General features: G+C 47.2%; 1 protein-coding gene across 6 annotated transcripts in view; it reads left to right on the plus strand.

Moving 5' to 3' along the window:
* RPA2 (replication protein A2) overlaps positions 1 to 15,466 on the plus strand; it is a 158,785-nt gene extending 143,319 nt beyond the window's left edge. For all 6 annotated transcript variants that reach the window (XM_063954559.1, XM_063954562.1, XM_063954563.1 and 3 more), the window contains 2 exons: positions 342 to 436; positions 14,919 to 15,466. In XM_063954559.1, the coding sequence (XP_063810629.1) occupies positions 342 to 436; positions 14,919 to 15,003 (180 nt within the window). In that variant the 3' untranslated portion in view covers positions 15,004 to 15,466. The remainder of the gene's footprint in view (positions 1 to 341; positions 437 to 14,918) is intronic.
* The last annotated feature ends 2,008 nt before the right edge of the window (positions 15,467 to 17,474 follow it).

Raw genomic sequence — 17,474 nt, forward strand, 5'->3', positions numbered from 1 at the left:
TGTTTTCCTGATGCCTGCGTTGGGATTGGCAAACTCCAACAAGTTGGAAATCCTTGATTTGCCGAAAATATATAGGAATCAGCTGATCACTGGAGTCTGCAGACCAGATCGTGGATCTGTAACGGGGAATTGCCATTTAGAGATATGGCCCGCATTACTCTGCACATGTTTTTAATCTGGCTGTGTGGTACAGGGTTGAGGCCCAGATGTGTGCAGAGGACTGTATAACTTCTCCCATTTTAGCAGAAACACTGCAAGAGTTTAATGCAAGAACTGGCCTGTAAATAATTCAGAAATGCTCATGGAATTTGGCACAAAATGTTTGCTCTTCTTTCCATTAGATTTTAAATTTAATTAAAAGCTGCAAAGGGAATGAAGGCATGGGTGCTGATGAACTGAAGGCAAGGCTTCATGGAATGAATGCGAATACAATTAAGTAAGTGCTACAGATAACCTCATGGATGTGGTTACCCAAGTTGTATGTACAGTGTGTGTATTCTAGATATTTCATGTTAAAATCTTGCATGTGTATATTTTTGTTTGGGTTCGGGTTTTTTATTATTATTGTTTAGGTTTGTGGCGTTCTTTTCCGGAGATTAACATTTGATTTTAAATTAAGATTTTAAGTGACGAGTCTAAAGCTTCAATCTGATCAGTAACATAAATCCGTTTTCTTTCTGGGCATACACTATATATCTGGTTTTGTTTTCCTGTTTAATCATAACTTCTAGAAACATCCTCTCTGTGCAGCGTAATAAAAATATTAAATTAAAACATTTAATTCCTATTACAGTATGGGTAAACTATAAATGTATAACTTTCAACTTCCATATTAAAATTAAACTACAATGGAATTGTAGTATGTGCATATCTTCAAATGTTGCTATGCAGAATATCTTGTATGGAGGACTGACTCTATATTAAGGTGTGCAAAGGCGCTATTACCAGTAATCCGAGGTTGTGGTGGCATATTTGTGCCACACCCTTGGTCTTGGTCTCGCTATATTTCATCCGTTAGGTTGTGTTTGTACCAGATTATGCTACAGCAGGCTTTTTATTATATATACACATTTTTATTTTGACCTTCCTACATATACCATTCTTGCGAGCAAAGCCTTTTCAGTTAGAATGTAGCATTTGTTTTCATTATGTAAGGATCAGCACCAATCACTTAAGCTGGGTACACTCTGACCGATATTCTGTCCGATAGGTTGGTCAGATCCACCCCATCGACTATATCACTCAGTGTATACTCTCAATATGCTTGATCCTACGGTCGCATGCAACATTGTCAAGTTTGATGGGCTACGCATTAAACCTTGAATATATCGCTAGCGTCCTGTAGTATGTTAATAATGGACAGAACAAGATCTTTCTGTCCTTCATTAAAGTCTCCCCAGTGTGTTTGGGCAATCCAGACTAATGGGGATTAGTTCCAATGTCTGAAAAGCATCCCCCGTCGCTTCAGTGTGTACCCAGCTTTCGAAAGAAATGAAGCGCTCGTTCATCGCTGGTGCCCCATCGGCTGTGCATGCAGGCCAATATGGACGATCTCGTCCATCCCCCCGTGTCTGCCGCTGGGTCGGCCGTATCCGCCTTCGGGCAGCTCGGCGGCGGATCGCTTAATGTGTAGGGCCCTTTAGTGGGGGTTGAGATTCTAAAGGGGAGTTGTATCAAGCCTTGGAGATATAAAGTGGAGCAGTTGCCCCAATCAACTGTCAAAATAAAATGTAAACTTTTACATTTCTCTATCGTCCTAGTGGATGCTGGGGTTCCTGAAAGGACCATGGGGAATAGCGGCTCCGCAGGAGACAGGGCACAAAAAGTAAAGCTTTTCCAGATCAGGTGGTGTGCACTGGCTCCTCCCCCTATGACCCTCCTCCAGACTCCAGTTAGATTTTTGTGCCCGGCCGAGAAGGGTGCAATCTAGGTGGCTCTCCTAAAGAGCTGCTTAGAAAAAGTTTAGCTTAGGTTTTTTATTTTACAGTGAGTCCTGCTGGCAACAGGATCACTGCAACGAGGGACTGAGGGGAGAAGAAGTGAACTCACCTGCGTGCAGGATGGATTGGCTTCTTGGCTACTGGACATCAGCTCCAGAGGGACGATCACAGGTACAGCCTGGATGGTCACCGGAGCCGCGCCGCCGGCCCCCTTGCAGATGCTGAAGTCAGAAGAGGTCCAGAATCGGCGGCTGAAGACTCCTGCAGTCTTCTAAAGGTAGCGCACAGCACTGCAGCTGTGCGCCATTTTCCTCTCAGCACACTTCACACGCAGTCACTGAGGGTGCAGGGCGCTGGGGGGGGGCGCCCTGGGAGGCAAATGTAACCTATATAAAGGCTAAAAATACCTCACATATAGCCCCCAGAGGCTATATGGAGATATTTAACCCCTGCCTGGATTCACTAAATAGCGGGAGACGAGCCCGCCGGAAAAGGGGCGGGGCCTATCTCCTCAGCACACGGCGCCATTTCCTCCCACAGCTCCGCTGGTCAGGACGGCTCCCAGGTCTCTCCCCTGCACTGCACTACAGAAACAGGGTAAAACAGAGAGGGGGGGCAAATTTATGGCGATATTTTGATATATATAAAGCAGCTATAAGGGAGCACTTATAAGGCTATCCCTGTTATATATAGCGCTTTTGGTGTGTGCTGGCAAACTCTCCCTCTGTCTCCCCAAAGGGCTAGTGGGTCCTGTCTTCGTTAGGAGCATTCCCTGTGTGTCTGCTGTGTGTCGGTACGTGTGTGTCGACATGTATGAGGACGATATTGGTGTGGAGGCGGAGCAATTGCCAAATATGAGGATGTCACCCCCTAGGGAGTCGACACCAGAATGGATGCCTTTATTTATGGAACTACGGGATAGTGTCAACACGCTAAAGCAGTCGTTTGACGACATGAGACGGCCGGACAATCAATTAGTGCCTGTCCAGGCGACTCAAACACCGTCAGGGGCTGTGAAACGCCCTTTGCCTCAGTCGGTCGACACAGACCCAGACACAGGCACTGACTCCAGTGGTGACGGTGACGAATCAACCGTATTTTCCAGTAGGGCCACACGTTATATGATTTTGGCAATGAAGGAGGCGTTACATTTAGCTGATACTACAGGTACCACTAAACAGGGTATTATGTGGGGTGTGAAAAAACTACCTATAGTTTTTCCTGAATCAGAAGAATTAAATGACGTGTGTAATGAAGCGTGGGTTGCCCCTGATAAAAAGCTGATAATTTTCAAAGAAATTATTGGCATTATACCCTTTCCCGCCAGAGGTTAGGGAGCGCTGGGAAACACCTCCTAGGGTGGACAAGGCGCTAACACGCTTATCTAAACAAGTGGCGTTACCCTCTCCTGAGACGGCCGCACTTAAAGATCCATCAGATAGGAGGATGGAAAATATCCAAAAAAGTATATACACACATGCAGGTGTTATACTACGACCAGCTATAGCGACTGCCTGGATGTGCAGTGCTGGGGTAGTTTGGTCAGAGTCCCTGATTGAAAATATTGATACCCTGGACAGGGACAATATTTTACTGTCGTTAGAACAAATAAAGGATGCATTTCTTTATATGCGTGATGCACAGAGGGATATCTGCACACTGGCATCACGGGTAAGTGCTATGTCCATTTCGGCCAGAAGAGCTTTATGGACGCGACAGTGGACAGGCGATGCGGATTCAAAACGACATATGGAAGTTTTTTTTTTTTAAATCAATAGTTTTTATTGAAAGAGATAAGCAATTTTTATGGGGTACAGAATAAAGAAAGGGAAAAGAAAAAAAAAAAACATGGGGGGGTGATACAACAATACAATGCATTGCAGGGATATGAACAAAAGGTATATAGATGGGGGAGGAGGGGGGGGGGGAGGGGTAGGAGTCCAGACTAGAGTCAGGGGAGTAGTACATCGGGGCCTAGTGAGAATAATACATCAGAGAAAGGAGAGGCACGTAGAGAATCTATACATTGCGGTGTGATAGAAATGACCTAACCTTATTGGGCAGTATTTATTGGTACTCGTTTGGGGATGATAGCGGGAGAGAGATCTAGTTGGGGGGCCCCCTTTGTCGAGGGAACGGAGGGGTGATTGCCTAGGTATTGGGAGGTATAATAGGAGGGGGGGTGTGGTTTAGGTCAGGCTATATTTGTTTGCAAGGTCGGACTGGGTGAGGGAGTGGTGGGGTTATGAAAATATTGGGACCCTTCCGTCGAAGAGACAAAGCTTTGCCACATTGACCATCTCGCTTTGAGGGAGGAGTAGTTAAGAGAGGAGGAGGCGGATTCCGTTTCCATAAGGAAATGGTGATTTATCTTATGAATAGCTCTTACCAGGGTAGGGGGAGTGGATTGTTTCCACATTTGGGCTAGGTTTGCTCGCGCAGCTATCAGAATGTGGCCCAGGACATATCTGGCATCTGGGGTTATTGATGAGGGGACAACTTGCAGTAATGCTAGAGTTGGGTCTGGTGCCAGGTGGATGGACAGGACTTTATTTATTAGCTCAAAAACATCCAGCCAATATTTAGTGATCTTTGGGCACGACCAGAATATGTGGAAGATGTGACCCACTGAGCCGCAGAGTCTCCAGCACTTATTGCTGTGAGAGGGCCAGAATTTGTGGATTCGCTCTGGGGTTTGGTAAATTCTGTTCACCAGTTTTATATGCATTTCAGTGTGGTTTAAGCACTGGGACATAGAGTACGAGATTAAGAAAACTTGGCGCCAGTCATTGGGGGATAAGGTTTTGCCCAAGTCCTGTTCCCATTTCTTTTGGGCATTTGATTTGGGGGGGGGAGGTAGGAGTTAGCCGAAGTTTATACCAGTATGTGATGTCGCCTTTGGATTCTGGTAGGGAAAGGCGAGAAAATAGGGTATGTGAGCTTGTGTGGGGCGTTGGGTAGGTAGGAGGAATCGTCTTCCACCAATGTGCTACTTGCATATAATGGAAGAGTTCTGAAGCTGGGAGTGAGTATTGTGACTGGAGAGTTGAGAAGGATTTTAAGTAGAGTCCATCGAGTAAGTCGCCTAGGAGTGATATTCCTGCGCGTTTCCATTTGGATAGATTGAGGTGCGGAATCATTTGTGCTAGTGTAGTGATGGATATCTGGGGGAAAAGGGAGATGGTGGATGCTAGAGAGGCTGATAGGGAGTCCCAGGCTTGCAAGGCGGCTTGCGTGGAGGGGAGGAGGGACGGTTGGGTAGGCCGGAGCGACTTTGGGATGCGGAAAAGGTCAGCTAGTGGAATTGGATTTGACCTTATTTGTTCCAGCTCCCTCCAACCAGTGTGCAAACGGGTTGTGAAATAATGTTTAATGGGGGCTAAGAGGGAAGCTTCTTGGTAAAGTGGAATATTAGGTATGTTGAGACCTCCTAGCGCTCTTGGCAGGGTCATTCTTGAAAGAGCCATTAAGGGTGGTTTTGAGGACCAGATATATTTAGACATAATAGAAGAGCAGGTTTGAATGGCTTTCTTTGGGAAAGGATATGGTATTGTGCGGAAGAGGTACATGAGTTTAGGCAATAAGGACATTTTAAATGCCGCCATCCGTCCCAGCCAAGAGACCTCGTAGGAAGACCATGCTTTCGTAAGTGCTTCTAATGACTCAATCAAGGGGGTTAAGTTGACAGAGAAGGCGTCTGCAGTGGAGATAGGGATATTGATACCCAGATATTTTATCGTGCTAGTTCGCCAGTTGTATGGAAAGGAGGCTTGGAGTGTTGGGATGGAATGAGATAGGTTGAGGGGAAGGGCGTCTGTTTTAGTTGTATTTAATTTATAGTAAGATGCGAGGCTGTAGGCATCTAGAACAGAATGTAGGACTGGGAGAGTTGTAGTAGGGTTAGAAATAAAGAGGAGGACATCATCTGCGAAGAGGCTCAATTTGTGTAGGGATGTGCCAAATCGAATCGGAGGTATGTGGGGATTGTCTCTTATTTTAGTTGCCAGGGGTTCGATTGATAGGACAAAGATTAGAGGGGATAAGGGGCAGCCTTGCCTGGTGCCATTCGTGATGGGGAAAGGGTCGGATAAGAAGCCCCCGTTGTATACCCGGGCCGTAGGAGAGCTGTATAGAGCTAGGATAGAGGATAGGATACGGTCTTTGAATCCGAATTTAAGGAGGGTTTGGCGCATGTACATCCAGTTTAATCTGTCAAAAGCCTTCTCTGCGTCTAGCGATAGCAAAAGAAGGCCCTGACCTCCAGCTAGGGAGTCTATCAAGTTGAAGACCCGGCGTGTGTTGTCAGACGGTTGTCTCCCAGGGACGAATCCAGTCTGATCCTGGTGTATCAGGGAGGGGAGGAACTTGTTGATGCGTGTGGCAATCATTTTAGCATATAATTTGATATCGCAGTTTAGGAGCGCTATTGGTCGGTAGTTATGTACAAAGGCGGGGTCTTTTCCGGGTTTAGGAATTGTAACAATACGCGCTTCTAAGAGTTCTGGGGGGAGGGAGCCGTGTTCTGAGAATGTGTTATATAGCGTAGTCAGGAGGGGAGAGAGGGCGACACGGAAAGTGGAATAGAAGTCAGAAACAAAGCCGTCTGGGCCGGGTGCTTTATTCTTGGGTGTGGACTTAATTGCTGCTGAAATTTCGTCTTTGGACCATGCGGAATTCAGAGAGGCCAGCTGGTCCTGTGTGAGGGTTGGGAGGGAAAGACCATCTAGAAAGGAAGAAATAGACGGAGGGGTGGGTTGGGGGGTGGAAGGGTCAGTTGCTAGGTTATATAATTTGGCGTAATAGTTTGCGAATTGGTTCGTAATATCTTTGGGGTTCAAGATTTTTTGTTTGGTGGGAGAATAAATACATTTAATTTTATTCCTAGCTTGTTGGACACGGAGTTTGCGTGCTAGCATTTTGCCTGCTTTGTTGCCTAGTAGATAAAATTTGTGGCGCATTCTATTCAAAGCCGCTTGGGTGCGAGCGAGGAGCAACTTTTGTAGCTGGGCTCGGACTTTGGAGATCTCGATTTTAAGTGTTTTGGAGGGGAGGGCCCTATTCTTGGTCTCGAGGTCCAGCAGGTCGTTCTCCAGTGTCTTTTGCTTTTGTTGGGCTTGTTTTTTGAGAGTGGCGCCGGCTTGAATGGCGGCACCTCGGGTAACGGCTTTAAAAGCACACCAATGGGTGATAGGGGAGGTATCTTGGGGGGAATTTGTGGCTAAGTAGGAGTCAATGGAGTCAGAGATTATTTTTTTTGACAAAGGGTTATTCAGAAGATAGGGATATAGGCGCCATTGCCGGAAAGGGTTATAGGTACCTTGAAGGTTCCACTTCCAGAGAACTGGGGCGTGGTCCGACCATGTGATTGGCAGGATATCTATATTTTTAGTTCTCTGGAGAGACCATTTATCGCAGAGGATCATGTCAATTCTGGAGTAAGAATTATGGACAAGGGAATGGAATGTGTAATCTCGTCCTGAGGGGTTTTGTGTCCTCCAGACATCGTATAGGTCGAATTCTGCAAGCAAGTTGCGGAAGGCAAGGGATGGGCCAGAGGTGGTGGATGGGGCAGAGTGGGGGAAGTGACGGGACTTGTCCATTTTAGGGTCTAAGACAAGATTATAGTCACCCAAAACTACCAAAGAGCCCTTTTGTGCATTCCGTATAGTGAGGAATAATTTTCTCAGAAAGGGGACCTGGTTAGAGTTAGGTGCGTATAAGGATACCAGAGTAACCGGCTTGTCATCAAGGAGGCCTGTGAGGATAATGTACCGGCCATTTTTGTCTGAAATTTGAGAATGTAGGGAAAAGGAGACATTTTTGTTGAAAAGGATGGCCACACCATTTCTTTTGGAAGGGCCATTGGCAAAGAAACCCACTGGGAAATGGCTGTTCTTAAAGAGGGGGGGGTTGTTAGAAGAGAAGTGGGTTTCTTGTAGTGCTACTACATCTGCTTTTTGCTGGTGGAAGAAGGAGAGGGCTAGCCTACGCTTATTGGGAGAGTTCAGTCCTTTGACATTAAGAGAAATGAGGTTCAGCATTGGTGATCTAGGTTAGGTATGATAAAGGGAGGTCTCTGATGATCTGTTGAGGCGTATCTGTACCGAGTACTGATAGGCAGTGGAAGGCAGGAGCATGGGCCGTGTCTGGAACTCGCGAAGAGGGAGGGGATGTGGGGAAGATAAGGGTCAGGTTTAAAATGAGTGAGGAGGAGGTAAACAACAAAAAGAAAAGGTCCGGTATATTGGACCTGCATGACTACTGCAGGGGAAGGGGGAAACATTCGGGGGTTTGCAGTAGTACGGAAAAAGGTGGAGGCGGGCTGGGTAAACCTGCGCCGCCACTCAATAACCACTTCTAAAAGAATTACCCTAGGGCGCTAACATCTTATGTGGGCAACTGGAATTAGGGAATAGGTGCACCCTAGAACATGAACAGGTAAATAGTAGGTGTCTGTAACCGGGCGTTATGTCGCCCATGATAAATCAACATTTAAACAACATGTGAGGGAGTAATCCCGTAACTTGTAGATCTATAAGACAAACTTATAATAAGACATCTCATGTCAATTGTAGGAAGAGACATAAAAAGGATATTTTCAGTTCCCCCATTCAGGGGGGAGAAAGATCTGCAGCCTCCGAGGACCAGAGGTGTTGGTGGGTGTATTTTGGGAAGATCCAACTCAGCTATCCACATACTCAGGAATTCGACCAATCATGGCTGACGGTGGTGGCACGTGCAGAAGTAGACGGTTTCGCGATGGAAATGTCCCAGTCCAGCAACAACTTCACACCTGCATCCAGAGAGGAGATTATGTAGGTCGAGTCTTCATACGAGATTATCAGTTTAACCGGGAATCCCCATCGGTAGCGGATGTCGTGGGATCTCAAAGCGAGGGTGATGGGGGTAAAAGCACGTCTCTTTGCTATGGTAGCGGCTGAGAAGTCTTGGAATATTTGGAGTCCCCCTAGGGTGTCTGTGTTTTTGGATTCTCTAGCGGCCCTCATAATGCGCTCCTTAACTGGGAAGAAATGGACTCGTAGGAGGGTGTCTTTAGGGAGGTCGGACGAGACGGATCGAGGTCTAGGGAGTCGGTGGATACGATCAATCAGGAGTTCCGAGTCGTCCGCTTTTGGGAGGAGTTTCTTAAATAGGGCAGTGGCGTAGGCTTCCAGATCCGAATTAGGAACTGAGTCTGGGATGCCTCGGATTTTTATGTTCCGCCTTGATCTGTCCTCCATATCCGCCAATTTGGATTTGAATTGGTCCAGATCTTGCTGTTGACGATCATGGGATGAAAGTAGGTCATTGTGAGAGGTGACCAATTCCTCCATCTTGCGTTCTAAATGATCCGTCCTGTCTCCCAAAACAACCAGCTCGGTTTTGACCTCGCGGATAGCAGAGGTCAGATCTTTAGAGAGTTCAGATTTGAAGGCGGACAGGATCTGGCATAGAGATCTTACGGTTAGGGGGGCATCCGACTCGCAGTCCACTCCCGATACTGAGAAGGCCGTGGACAGAACGTTGGGGCCCAAGGGGTCCATTGTGGCAGAGGGAGATGATACGCTTTGTAGAGGGGATATTTGAAGGGATTTACGTGAAGGGTTGGAGACTTTCGGAGGTAATGTCTCCTTTTTCTTTGTAGGAGCCATTTCTCATCAGCAGCAGCGCACCGTAGATCCCAGAGAGACGTGTTTCAGGGGAGAGACCAGACAGCTGATGGTGATGAAACAGGGGTACTCAGTCACATTTATAGAGGTTTCGTGTTACTCAGACAGGCATGAGTGGCGGCAGACAGGTTAAAGAGCGATCACATTGTGGAGGTCACTATGAACATTGTGGTGGAGGGTGTGATTGCAGGAACAGATCAAAGCTGGGAGAGATGCTAAACTTGGCTGCCAGTCCAAGGTAGGATGGGATCTCGGTCCGTCCCGAGGGTGATGCGGCAGGGGTATAGGGTGTGCTTTAGGCTCCGTTCACTTGGGGACTGGGGTGAGTCGCGGGGAGGATGCGGGGCTTGGTGATCGTCGCCTGCAAGAGCTAAATCGCCTCCTCCTGCCCCTAACTGGAATAGGTGCAGACTACGGGGGATATGACTTTCAGCCCCTCCAATATTGAGATAAGGGGGGTAATTGTGGTGCTGTATGGGAGACCTCTCAGCCAGTTGTGCTTGGGGGGGGAGGGGTGGGCAGCTGGAGAAATGAGCACCGTTTGTGGGTGGCGTTCGCGGACCTACCGTCCACTGGGTTGTTGCCGCTGACAGTTGCCCGAGGGCCTCTCCGGGACGCCGGGTGTGGAGGTCTCGGTGTGGCTGTGTAGCAGAGGAGATCAGCGGTACTCAGAAGGAGGGGGACGGAGTCAGATGAGGGTGATCACGCGGCGGATCCCCGCACAGCGCGTCACACCCCCCGTGCACCGGTACCCAAGGGTAGGACCAGCCTGACGGGCAGGATGCAAGACGGGAGGCAAGCTGGGTGAAAGTGATGGGAGCGGGGAGCGCTGCGGTCTCCCTACCTCCGGTCCGCAAGATGGCCGACGGCAGTGGTCAGGCGCGCGCCCGGCTGGTACGCGGAGAGTCCCTCGTCGGCTGCAAGGCTCAGCAGCGGTCCCGTCGCGAGCCCGGCCGGAGCCCAGGTCACAGGAGTCGCGGGATAGGGGGAGAGAGCCGTCCCTCTATGGAGCTTCCGGGTCTTCACGCGGGGCTGGAGCCCAAATACGGGTAAGCTCCAAACTTGAGGCCCCGGATCTTGGCTGTGAAGTAGGCCGCGGGTAGGAGAGTAGCTCAGCGGCCTCTAGATTAGGTCCCCTTGTGCAGGGTATGATCCGCAGCCCCAGTGTGTTATTTTCAGAGTGTTTAGGGGGAGATACACCTGTACAAATAAAGGTTTTGTGCAGGCTTAAGCAGGAGCTCAGCAGGAACAGGACCTCTCTACACAGCGTCCAGGCCACGCCCCCGACATATGGAAGTTTTGCCGTATAAAGGGGAGGAGTTATTTGGAGTCGGTCTATCAGATTTGGTGGCCACGGCTACAGCCGGGAAATCCACCTTTCTACCTCAAGTCACTCCCCAACAGAAAAAGGCACCGACTTTTCAACCGCAGCCCTTTCGTTCCTTTAAAAATAAGAGAGCAAAGGGCTATTCATATCTGCCACGAGGCAGAGGTCGAGGGAAGAGACAGCAACAGGCAGCTCCTTCCCAGGAACAGAAGCCTTCCCCGGCTTCTACAAAAGCCTCAGCATGACGCTGGGGCTTCTCAAGCGGACTCGGGGACGGTGGGTGGTCGTCTCAAAAATTACAGCGCGCAGTGGGCTCACTCGCAGGTAGATCCCTGGATCCTGCAGATATCTCAGGGGTACAGGTTGGAATTAGAGACAGATCCACCTCGCCGTTTCCTGAAGTCTGCTTTACCAACGTCCCCCTCCGAAAGGGAGACGGTTTTGGAAGCCATTCACAAGCTGTACTCTCAGCAGGTGATGGTCAAGGTACCTCTTCTACAACAAGGGAAGGGGTATTATTCCACTCTTTTTGTGGTACCGAAGCCGGATGGCTCGGTAAGGCCTATTCTAAATCTGAAGTCCTTGAACCTGTACATAAAGAAGTTCAAGTTCAAGATGGAGTCACTCAGAGCAGTGATAGCGAACCTGGAAGAGGGGGACTTTATGGTATCCTTGGACATCAAGGATGCGTATCTCCACGTTCCAATTTACCCCTCACACCAGGGGTACCTCAGGTTCGTTGTACAAAACTGTCACTATCAGTTTCAGACGCTGCCGTTCGGATTGTCCACGGCACCTCGGGTCTTTACAAAGGTAATGGCCGAGATGATGATTCTTCTTCGAAGAAAAGGCATATTAATTATCCCATACTTGGACGATCTCCTAATAAGGGCAAGGTCCAGAGAACAGCTAGAGATGGGATTAGCACTGTCGCAAGAAGTGCTAAAACAGCACGGGTGGATTCTGAATATTCCAAAATCCCAGTTAATGCCGACAACTCGTCTGCTGTTCCTAGGGATGATTCTGGACACGGTTCAGAAAAAGGTTTTTCTCCCGGAGGAAAAAGCCAAGGAGTTATCCGAGCTTGTCAGGAACCTCCTAAAACCAGGAAAGGTGTCTGTACATCAATGCACAAGAGTCCTGGGAAAAATGGTGGCTTCTTACGAAGCAATTCCATTCGGCAGATTCCACGCAAGAATTTTCCAAAGGGATCTGTTGGACAAATGGTCAGGGTCGCATCTTCAGATGCACCTGCGGATAACCCTGTCTCCAAGGACAAGGGTGTCTCTTCTGTGGTGGTTGCAGAGTGCTCATCTATTGGAGGGCCGCAGATTCGGCATACAGGATTGGATCCTGGTGACCACGGACGCCAGCCTGAGAGGCTGGGGAGCAGTCACACAAGGAAGAAACTTCCAGGGAGTATGGACGAGCCTGGAAACGTCTCTTCACATAAACATTCTGGAACTAAGAGCAATATACAATGCTCTAAGCCAGGCAGAACCTCTGCTTCAGGGAAAACCGGTGTTGATCCAGTCGGACAACATCACGGCAGTCGCCCATGTGAACAGACAGGGCGGCACAAGAAGCAGGAGTGCAATGGCAGAAGCTGCAAGGATTCTTCGCTGGGCAGAGAATCATGTGATAGCACTGTCAGCAGTGTTCATCCCGGGAGTGGACAACTGGGAAGCAGACTTCCTCAGCAGACACGATCTTCACCCGGGAGAGTGGGGACTTCATCCAGAAGTCTTCCACTTGCTGGTAACCCGTTGGGAAAGACCAATGGTGGACATGATGGCGTCTCGCCTCAACAAAAAACTGGACAGGTATTGCGCCAGGTCAAGAGATCCGCAGGCAATAGCTGTGGACGCGCTGGTAACGCCTTGGGTGTACCAGTCGGTGTATGTGTTTCCTCCTCTGCCTCTCATACCAAAAGTATTGAGAATTATACGGCAAAGAGGCGTAAGGACGATACTAGTGGTTCCGGATTGGCCAAGAAGGACTTGATACCCGGAACTTCAAGAGATGATCACGGAAGATCCGTGGCCTCTACCTCTAAGGAGGGACTTGCTTCAGCAGGGTCCCTGTCTGTTTCAAGACTTACCGCGGCTGCGTTTGACGGCATGGCGGTTGAACGCCGGATCCTAAAGGAAAAAGGCATGCCGGAAGAAGTCATTCCTACTTTGATTAAAGCAAGGAAGGAAGTAACCGTGCAACATTATCACCGAATTTGGCGAAAATATGTTGCGTGGTGCGAAGATCGGAGTGCTCCGACGGAGGAATTTCAACTGGGTCGATTCCTACATTTCCTGCAATCAGGATTGTCTATGGGTCTCAAATTGGGATCTATTAAGGTTCAAATTTCGGCCCTGTCGATTTTCTTTCAAAAAGAATTGGCTTCAGTCCCTGAAGTCCAGACCTTTGTTAAGGGAGTGCTACATATACAGCCTCCTGTGGTGCCTCCAGTGGCACCGTGGGATCTCAATGTGGTTTTGGACTTTCTAAAATCTCATTGGTTTGAACCACTAAAGAAGGTGGATTTGAAATCTCACATGGAAAGTGACCATGCTACTAGCCCTGGCTTCGGCCAGGAGAGTGTCAGAACTGGCAGCTTTATCTTACAAAAGCCCATATCTGATTTTCCATTCGGACAGGGCAGAACTGCGGACTCGTCCGCATTTTCTCCCTAAGGTGGTGTCAGCATTTCATCTGAACCAGCCTATTGTAGTGCCTGCGGCTACAAGTGACTTGGAGGACTCCAAGTTACTGGACGTTGTCAGAGCATTAAAAATATATATTGCAAGGACAGCTGGAGTCAGAAAATCTGACTCGTTGTTTATATTGTATGCACCCAACAAGATGGGTGCTCCTGCGTCTAAGCAGACGATTGCTCGTTGGATCTGTAGCACAATCCAACTTGCACATTCTGTGGCAGGCCTGCCACAGCCTAAATCTGTAAAGGCCCACTCCACAAGGAAGGTGGGCTCATCTTGGGCGGCTGCCCGAGGGGTCTCGGCATTACAACTTTGCCGAGCAGCTACGTGGTCAGGGGAGAACACGTTTGTAAAATTTTACAAATTTGATACTCTGGCTAAGGAGGACCTGGAGTTCTCTCATTCGGTGCTGCAGAGTCATCCGCACTCTCCCGCCCGTTTGGGAGCTTTGGTATAATCCCCATTGTCCTTTCAGGAACCCCAGCATCCACTAGGACGATAGAGAAAATAAGATTTTACTTACCGATAAATCTATTTCTCGGAGTCCGTAGTGGATGCTGGGCGCCCATCCCAAGTGCGGATTATCTGCAATAATTGTACATAGTTATTGTTAACTAATTCGGGTTATTGTTGAAGGAAGCCATCTTTCAGAGGCTCCGCTGTTATCATACTGTTAACTGGGTTTAGATCACAAGTTGTACGGTGTGATTGGTGTGGCTGGTATGAGTCTTACCCGGGATTCAAAATCCTCCCTTATTGTGTACGCTCGTCCGGGCACAGTACCTAACTGGAGTCTGGAGGAGGGTCATAGGGGGAGGAGCCAGTGCACACCACCTGATCTGGAAAAGCTTTACTTTTTGTGCCCTGTCTCCTGCGGAGCCGCTATTCCCCATGGTCCTTTCAGGAACCCCAGCATCCACTACGGACTCCGAGAAATAGATTTATCGGTAAGTAAAATCTTATTTTTGACTGCTAAAAAATGTATACATTCGGAGTAAAACTGCAACACTAGTAGAAGAAGAAAAATCAACTTGAGATTTCTGGGTAGTAAATATAAGTTAAGTTAAACCTTATTTTAATAGCAAATTGTGTTGATCCAAAGAGAGAAAAAAAAATCTGTGAGCCACACCGAAAATTCCCGCCTGACTTTGGAAATGCAGTAATGTTCTCATTAAGTGTGTATTTTCTGTACTAAGTTACTGCTGTTAATAGAACATATCTTCGTGTCATTGACTTTTTTTTTTTTACTTTTTTTTTCCCCCACCCATAGGCAAGCTTTGGATTTTCTCAGCAATGAAGGTCACATCTATTCCACAGTGGATGAAGACCATTATAAATCAACAGATGGTGATTAAGAAGAGAAGTTTAAGAAAAAAATTTGAAAGAACCTAATCTGGCTGCAGTATTGGCTGCTTATATAAACACTGTGTGTACTGCAACCTCTTTTCTATAGCGGCTTTGGTCTTGCAGGCACACAGACATTTGAAAGACTAGTAATTCCGTGCACTTCTTTAGAATGGGATACACTTCTTGTAATATCACATTATCACTGCAACGGGCTTATTCTAGAATTGCCTGTTAATAACGTGATGTCCTTTTTTTTATTTTTTTTTGTGAGTTACACAAAAGCACATGATGAGAATGGCCTCTGGTACAGTTGTATTAGATTTGTTGGGTGAAAGTTGGTTTTTCATGGCCGCTTTATTTCTACAGTTTAAATTGAATTGTATCTTTATTTTTTTAAAGAAGCATACAAGTAAATGTGTGTAATGTTTTGGGTACCTAAGCTTAAAATTAAAAGTACACCGACTCAAGGAAGCGCTTTCACTCCACGTCTCATTACATTCATCACTCGAAAAAGATGGTGTGTATTTGATGTATTTAGCATGACCTAATGCTGTGGTGACAAAACTCTGGGGTAGATGTATTATAGCCTCACTTAGGACCCTATTCAGTTAGGATTGCAAATTCTGTTTCTTCACAGAATTTCCAATCTTTTGCATGCATGCTGGGGTCCGTCCAGCATGCTAACCGCGACACCAATTTCAACGCAATTTCAGCATGATTGCAGAATGTGTGGATGTCTCCTGCCAGCGCAGCCTTGCTGCGATTGCCGCCATCTTTGTGATAAGTGTGTGACGTGACGCAGCCATCCCGATAACACCCACGCCCCCATTTACCCCTCCCACCCTGTGAACGCGGCAGAGGCGTTCGCATTTACTGCGGGGTGCCTGCAGTAAATACAGGTGCATGTGCAAGATGGGCCCTGCACATGCACCCTTGTATTTTTTGCAAGTTGCGATCCAACGGGAATAAGGTCCTTAGAATGCTTCCTACGTAACCGCGGCGAAGCAGGAAACTACACGACAAGATGTATTAACATCTTGTCTGCTGGAGTGTACGAGTGAAAAGGTGGTAGCCTTAGAGACCTTTTTTTTTTTTTTCTTTTCTTGCCAGGTAACGGGTTAATTGATCAGGTGTTGCCACATAGGTCTGAGAACTTATCCCAGATTCTATGTTAACGGGTTTGCGGGATCCGATAAATTATTTATCAGGGATTTCTTTTCGAGTCTGCTAGGATCCAAAAAGAAGTCTTAAGTGTGGGCTGCCTTCAGAACTAATTGAATAGCGCTGGGGGTTCAATTAGGCCTGCAGCTACATGTTATCCGCCCCCCATAGTGGGCTGTAAGAAAGTTAGATGAGCCCTGGGTAAATTAAGTATGTTTTAAGGGAAGTAATGCATTTTGGAAGTAGAAGATTCTGTGGCTTTTCATGCAATTTACAAATTGTGGGTAATGTTCTAGATCTGCTCTTATACTTGAGGTTTAAATTGACATGGGTTTTCGTGTGGGTGTGCGTACACATGAAGGGCATATTTTTAAAGTTAAATTCCAAAGGTGGCAGCTGATGTAGATTTATGTGTAGTCTGCAAGCAAAGGAGAATAAAAAGGAATCAAAATTGCCATCACAAATGAGGACAGTATTTGGCAATCCATGTACGTAAGATAATTCAAACCTAAATGTAATCAAATTTAGAAGTCCAAACCCATCAGTTGTTTGTTTCCAGGGTGGGTCAAATAAAGTTTTGCACTATAATGAATTTTACATGTAAATGGCTATGTTCTACTCCAGGCGTATGCACCCTATAGCTGCGCATACATGGTGCGATATGGACTATATAGTCCTTATGGCACAGAAATATAGTGCATATTGCTCCGTTGTGTATAAGCTTGCGATGCTGCTGTGCGGTCCCGCGGTATCGGCATCGCAAGAAAATGTAGTTTGTGCAGGTGGGGACGGTACGGATTACATGCCTCCACGCACCATATAGTCTGTAGCAGCCAAAAGCCTGCATCGCACCATGTGTATGCAGCTTATGACACTACACATCCCATCATGCCTAAATAGCTAAACTGTAGCATGTACTGTTGGTTTTAGTTCCACAGCAGCTGGAGTGCTACATTTATTTATTTATTTATTTATTTATTAACCGTTTCTTATATAGCGCAGCATATTCCGTTGCGCTTTACAATTAGGACAACAGTAATAGAACAAAACTGGGTAAAAACAGACAGACATAGAGGTAGGAAGGCCCTGCTCGCAAGCTTACAATCTACATGTTGCCCACCTCTGTTTTATAAATACTAATGTGTTAGTCAGATGGGCCATTGAGATACATAATGCTCGCAGGATGACATTAAACAGCTTTGCCTCTAGCCATCTCACTCCAGTACATCGGCTTTGATATGTCAGTGCTTTCACAGAAGTCTGCTGTCTGAGCAATTGTGCACTAATATATAATAAACTAACACTGGACCGGATTCAA

This window comes from Pseudophryne corroboree, chromosome 2 (assembly GCF_028390025.1).
Source record: "Pseudophryne corroboree isolate aPseCor3 chromosome 2, aPseCor3.hap2, whole genome shotgun sequence".
Taxonomy (NCBI): Eukaryota; Metazoa; Chordata; class Amphibia; order Anura; family Myobatrachidae; genus Pseudophryne; species Pseudophryne corroboree.